This window comes from Mandrillus leucophaeus, unplaced genomic scaffold (genome assembly GCF_000951045.1).
Source record: "Mandrillus leucophaeus isolate KB7577 unplaced genomic scaffold, Mleu.le_1.0 Scaffold3, whole genome shotgun sequence".
Lineage (NCBI taxonomy): Eukaryota > Metazoa > Chordata > Mammalia > Primates > Cercopithecidae > Mandrillus > Mandrillus leucophaeus.
In genome coordinates this window covers 10907573-10914306 of record NW_012103142.1, presented here as the reverse complement: position 1 = coordinate 10914306, position 6734 = coordinate 10907573, and the positions used below count along the sequence as shown (strand labels likewise).

General features: G+C 50.6%; 1 protein-coding gene across 1 annotated transcript in view; it reads right to left on the bottom strand.

Annotated features, from left to right (window-relative positions):
- Positions 1-350: 350 nt before the first annotated feature.
- The window catches only part of KLC4 (kinesin light chain 4), a 16809-nt gene continuing 10425 nt past the window's right edge, over positions 351-6734 (bottom strand). The window contains 10 exon segments of the mRNA XM_011986757.1: positions 351-825; positions 1467-1530; positions 2189-2304; positions 2563-2703; positions 3271-3379; positions 3600-3670; positions 3892-3944; positions 4137-4236; positions 4630-4803; positions 5043-5144. Coding sequence (XP_011842147.1) covers positions 775-825; positions 1467-1530; positions 2189-2304; positions 2563-2703; positions 3271-3379; positions 3600-3670; positions 3892-3944; positions 4137-4236; positions 4630-4803; positions 5043-5144 — 981 coding nt within the window. The 3' untranslated portion in view covers positions 351-774.

Genomic DNA, 6734 nt, shown 5'->3' with positions numbered 1-6734 from the left:
AGTCCTCCCTTCCCCCAAGCAGCTGGGAGAACGAATGGCAGCCACAGAGGGCCTCACAGCCAGGAGAAGTGGCGCCAGGACTCCAGGGTCCTGCCACATGGCCACCACATGTCCCTGACAACCCAGTCCACAGCACCTTTTCCTTGGGTTGTGGGCCTCCTTCTTCCCCATCCCCCAGATGCCTTCCTACAGGCCCTGCTGGAGATGATACAAACAAGGGGAGGAAGAGAAGAGAGATCCAAGAATCAACACTCCTCCTGCTGCCCCATCCATCACTGCCCCTCACCCTCTGTGAAGGGCCCCAACACAAGCCCTGCTTCATACCCTCTTCAATCAGGACTCAAGTCGCAGAAAGGTTACCTGATTCTTTTATTTAAGAAAAGTGAAATACATGGACCTGAAGTGAGACAGCAGAGGGAGGGAATAAGAGCGGCCAAGGCAAGGCAGCTTGGCTGGCCAGCCCTCAACCCTCTGACTGAAAAGCCAGCAGCAGGCTGCATCTCTGAGGGCCATACCTGCTTTGTACCCACCTTGGGGGCCTCAGAGCTAGCTACTCTAGAGGACCACAGGGTGCGGAGAGGGTGTCCTGAGGGTCCTTCCTAAGAGGGATTCCTGAGGAGGGAGCTGAAACCCTAAGGGCAGCAGCAATCTTCTGGTTAAACTGCTCCCCTTCACTGTCCCACCTAGGGGTGGGGAAGAGCCAGGAGCAATGGGGAATGCTGTGAGGGCTATAGGGGTAGGGGGACCCAGCAGACCTGGGGACTGGGTTGAATGTCAGCTGCTTGAAGAGAGGTCCATGGAGCTGGCACTGAGGCCCCGGGAGACCTGAAACAGACAACACTACCCCATCAGCTCAGGGACCTCAGCCTCCCAAAGACTGTCTCCTGGAGTCCATCCATCCAATGGCCACAGTGTATCTCTGGACCTAGGATCACATCCGTCTCTGGACCAGTCTATCTCTGGACCTGGGACTTTGTTTAGCCTCTGCTAGGGTTTTCCAGAAGGCCACAATCTGGTGGAGAAGCTCTCTGGAAGAACCACATGAATACTGGCATATACTCTGAGTGTGTTCATATAAGAAGTCATTTGCCATTAAAATATCATTACTGTTTTCTCAGATGGGGATTATTTAATACTTTTCTTTTTCCATTCTCATCTACTATGAAGATGAAAAAATGAGTATCTCCAAATAATTCTTAAATTATTCATAATTCCAAAGTACCAGTTTAAAGAATATTCCTATTTCCCTCCTTATTAACTTATTTGCTACTATGTCTGGCCTGAAACTGTCCTTTGGTGGTCATCACTCACCACAAGCTATCTGCCTGATTCCTTAATAACTGCAATCCCCTGGCTCATCATTATCCCAGATGACTCCTCTCCCCACTTCCCTTACTCCACTGGGCTTGCTCACTGGCTGTTCTTTTTTCATCACCCACCAATATGCTCACAAGCACTGCTCTCACCTGGAGGGGTGCTGCACTAGGTTGGTTCAGATAGTTCAAGGAGGCTGCTCGCTTCATGTTGCTGCTACAATGGAAAATGGAAGAACTGAGGCCTCCTCTCTTCCTCCTGAGTGGCCTTAAAGCTGTGGGCCTCTTGAGCACTGCCACACAAAATCAAATCACTGCCTCCCCTCTATCCCCTCCCCCAACTTTTCTTATCTGCATCAGGAACCAGTATCTCAGCTACCTTCATCTTCCAAGTTGGGGCACCCATTCTACCCAAACTCTCTCTCCATGGCTGTCCCATTGACTTCCTCCCTGTTTCTCTCCAAGATACCTCTCCAGAGATCAGGGGCCAAGAGGAGTTGGAGGCAAGGGCTTACTTTACTTGCCTGCTTTACCATATCTTTTTTTTTTCTTTTCTTTTTTTTGAGACAGAGTTTCACTTTTGTCGCCTGGGATGGAGTACAATGGCATGATCTCAGCTCACTGCAACCTCCACCTCCCAGGTCCAGCAATTCTTCTGCCTCAGCCTCCCAAGTAGCTGAGAGTACAGGCACCCACCAGCACGCCCGGCTAATTTTTGTATTTTTAGGAGAGATGAGGTTTCACCTTGTTGGCCAGGCTGGTCTCGAACTCCTGACCTCCAGTGATCCACCCGCCTCGGCCTCCCAAAGTGCTGGGATTACAGGCTTGAGTCACAGCACCCAGCCACTTTGCCATATCTTGACTTCCATGTGTACCTGGAAGGCCGAGGCTCGGTCCCCTGGAGCTTCCTCACCAGGATTTCACTGCTTCTGCGGAGCACATCCCGGATCTTGCCCAGAGAGCCACTCCTCTGCAGGGTCCCACTGCCATCCTGGCAGAAAGGGGTGAGCAATGAAAGCTACAGGGATCCCACACAGATGGGTTTCTGAGTCTAGTCCCAGCATTTATTCTGCACACATCCCCCACCCCCAAGGCCCAGTGACTGAAAATAAAAGTCGGGTCAAAAGCTTGCTCCCAGAGATACCCCTGAAGGGATACACTACCTAGACTGGAACAGCATAGCCAAGAGCCTCTCACCACCACCAGCAGGAGTGGGCAGGAGAGATGAAAAGGCAATGATCAGACTTACCCCGGACCATTCCACAGCCACAGAAGCATCTTCACCTCCCTCGAATTTCACACTGTCCCCAGGGCCCTCCTGGGACGTCCTTCTACCATCACTCTCCCCAAGCAGCTCTGCCACCTTGGTCTGACTGATAGGGTCAGTGCCCTGGAAGGAAAAGGAAGGACCTGGGACTTCCTACTCCTTAACTCCTCAGGATGGGGCTTTCAAATTTTTTTCACCATCAGCCACTGCAAGGAAAACATTTTTCCTTGTGATGTCTCAGTATATGCCTACTGGAACAATACTCACCTTTTCTATTTGCAATGCATTGCTATATATAGATCTGTATATATTTTTAGCCCCATAGCCCACACTGAATTGATTTCACAACCTACTATTGAGACCCACAATCTGAGAAATTCTTGACTTAGGCTCTCCCCTACCTCACTCCTCTCACCCACACCACCCAGGCCCCTCCTTATGAAAGGGCAGGGTTTCTCCTTCATATCCCCATTTAGTGAATCTTGAAATTAGAGTCCTGACCACAAAGTGCAGGTAGGGGGTAAGAACATGCTTAAAAACAACCACAATCACAACACTGCCTCACTTTCCTCTCCCTCCTGGCCTCATCAGCCTTTCCGCTTATTCTTAGGAGACTCCCAAGAAACCTCAGCAGTCTCTCATCCCCAGGGCCCTTCCCTCAAGGACCTCCTTCCCCTCTGGGCTTCTGACCTGTCTCCGGGACCGCTGGGCACATTCCTCCAGGGTCTCAGCAGCCTCCAGCTTTCCCTGGCGCCTATACAGAGCTCCCAGGTTTCTCAGAGTAGTGTTCACGGTGGGGCTGTGGTGAGAAACAGACCGGAGAAGGAAGAGAGAATGGGTTCAGAAAAGAAAACATTTGTCTTCCAAGCAAGACAAGAGGAAAAAAAAATAAGAAAATAGGAGAGGGAACAGAGCTAAAGCTCAGGGAAAGTCTACGGGAGGAAGGGAAAAGGTCTGGGAGGCTGGGAGCCTGGATGGAGGGCATCGGAGGCCAAGCTGGCTTTTCACTGGCAGCTCACCTGCTCACTTTGCAGGCCTTGTACCAGCCTCCATACTCAGCATAGGGTGTGCCACCCTCATGGTGCCGGCTCTGCAGGCCAGAGAGAAGGGCAGGGAGAGCCAAAGATAAGAATACAGAGATGCTGGGATGCACAGTGGCATGGGGCTAGGGTGCAGGCTGGGCTGGGGAGGACACCATGCATCTGGGGCTGGTGCTGGGGTGGGAAGTGTGAGTTGGGCTAATGGAAGGAGTAAGACAGAGACCCTGGTAGCCTTGAGCTCCCCAGGCTGGCCCCCCTTCCCCCCACTCACTTTGCTCATTTCCTCCCGCTCCTCTGCATGCATCCAGATGGGCTTGTGGTCATCTGGGGGTGATACACGGGGTGGGGAGGTTAGAGATCAGAGCTAGACAGTGTCGGAGAGCCAGGACCCAGAGGCTGACAGGCTGGACTGAAGGGGTCTGGCTCCCCCTGGGAACCACTGTGGCCTAACCCCCGACCTTTGGTCTGCATTTCTTTTCTTTCCCACAGCCCCTTCCCCAAGCCCTCACCACTCACCATCCACAGACCCAAACTCCTGCACATGGGCACGGGTCAGGATCTCTTTGTATAGTGTCTCAGCCTCAGCATATTTGCCCTGTTTCAGGTAACAGGAAGCCTAGAAGACAGAAAGGCAAAAATACAGGAACAAAACATGGAGGGAGGCAAGGTCTTCTTTTTTTTTTTTCTTTTTTTCTTTTTTTTTTTCCAGACAACGTCTTCACCAGGCTCAGGGAGTTCCACTTCTCGGTGTCTCTGTGACTTTCCCCAGAGATCTTTCTCACACCTCCTTCTCCAGGTGCAGGGTCAAGGGTATTCCCAGCCCACTCTCAAGAAGCTGTGGAGCTTCTATAACCGGAACGAAGCAGATCCTTCATCCGCAAAGGCAGCCCCAGAAATGGACACAAACTTCATGAGAGCAGTGTGCCAGATTGTGATGCTTCCTAACTCTAGGACCCAGGTGGCCTCTCCTTCCCGTTCATTCCACCTACTTTGTCCCCTCCTCCCATACCAGGTTGTTCTTGGTCCGGGCTACATTAGGGTTGTCTGGCCCCAGCTGCCCCTCGTAGATGGCCAGTGCTCGCTGGTAGTAGCGTTCCACCGCCTCATACTTGCCCTGGTTTTGGCACAAGAGGGCCAGGTTGTTCAGCTGCTTTGCCACATCTGGGTGATTAGTGCCCAGGACCTGAAAGGGAACAAAGGAGTGGATAAATGGCTATGATTACGTGTGTGTGCACAAGCACACGTGTCTGCTTGCATGTAGGCACACACATGTGGAAAGCAGAGGAATGGGAATGAAGGAAGAGAGAACAAGGCAGAGATGGGGGTGAGAAAAAAAAAAGTGAAAGAGGAGTGTTAGACCAGAGAAGCCATGTAGAGAAGGGTCACAGCAACAAAGGAAGAAGGGAGAGAGGGCATGGGTACCTTTTCTCGAATCTCCAGTGCCCGCTGGCACAGAGGCTCTGCCTCCTTGTATTTGCCCCTTTTGCCATAGAGCACAGCCAAATTGTTGAGTGTGGCAGCCACCTATGAAGACAGGCCGGTCCCCATCAGACATTTGGGTTGCAAATGACCTATGGGAATCTGAGGTTCCCCACCTCCCAGCAGGGCCCCACAATCACTGCACAACTCTAAGAGACAAAGACTCTACTACCCTGGAGCCAGGGGCTGAAGGGAGGGGAAACTGCTGAACAGGATGGCTCTGAGGCTAAGGGATAGTATCGCCCTCTAGGGGATTTTAAGAAATTTCTGGAGGTGGTTTTCTTTTGTTGTTTTTTTTCCTTTTTTTTAGTTGCCATGATGATTACCTTTGAGGAGGCAAGAATGCTATAGATGTTCTGCATGTGTAAGACAGCTCTGCCAACTTTTGAATGTCCTGCCGGACATCTAAACACTAAATGTAAGCATTGATATTTGATGGGATATCAAGACAGGAGAATGATTTCTGAGATACATCATCCCTGCCTATCATATGTCATACCATAGGGAATTATTTTCACACAGATCACGTTCAAAAATAACTTTTTGGCCAGACGCAGCGGCTCATGCCTGTAATCCCAGCACTTTGGGAGGCAGAGGAGGGCAGATCACCCGAGGTCAGGAGTTCAAGACCAGCCTGACCAACATGGAGAAACCCTGTCTCTACTAAAAATACAAAATTAGTCAGGCGTGGTAGCACATATCTGTAATCCCAGCTACTTGGGAGGCTGAGGCAGGAGAATTGCTTGAACCCGGGAGGTAGAGGTTGTAGTAAGCCAAGATCATGCCATGTTGCACCCTAACCTGGCAACAAGAGTGAAATTCCATCTCAACAAAAAATAAATAACTTTTCAGCTGGGTGCCGTGGCTCACACCTGTAATCCCAGCACTTTGGAAGGCCGAGGTAGGTGGATCACTTGAGGTCAGGAGTTCACGAGCAGCCTGGCCAACATGGTGAAAACCCATCTCTACTAAAATACAAAAATTACAGTAGCATGCACCTGTAATCCTAGCTACTTGGGAGGCTAAGGCAGGAGGATCACTTGAGCCTGGGAGGCAGAGGTTGCAGTGAACCGAGATTGTACCACTGCACTCTAGGCTGGGTGATACCGTGAGACTCTGTCTCAAAAACCAAAACAAAAAAAACTTTTCATTTTTCATTTTCTGTACATTGACAACTCTATTATTTGCTTTGGTGTGATATCCCTACCTTTTTTTTTCTTTCTTTTTTATTTTTTTGGAGACAGAGTCTTGCTCTGTCGCCCAGGCTGGAGTGCAGTGGTGCAATCTCGGCTCACTGTAAGCTCCGCCTCCCGGGTTCACGCCATTCTCTTGCCTCAGCCTCCCGAGTAGTTGGGACTACAGGCACACGCCGCCACATCTGGCTAATTTTTTGCATTTTTGGTAGAGACGGGGTTTCACCATGTTAGCTAGGATGGTCTCAATCTCCTGACCCTGTGATCCGCCCAACTCGGCCTCCCAAAGTGCTGGGATTATAGGCATGAGCCACTGCGCCCAGCCGATATCCCTACTTAAGGTTGTTTCTCTCTTTCCTTTTATTTATTTGTACTTATTTATTTATTTATTTATTTTGACAGAAAGTCTCGCCCCATCACCCAGGCTGAAGTGCAGTGGCAT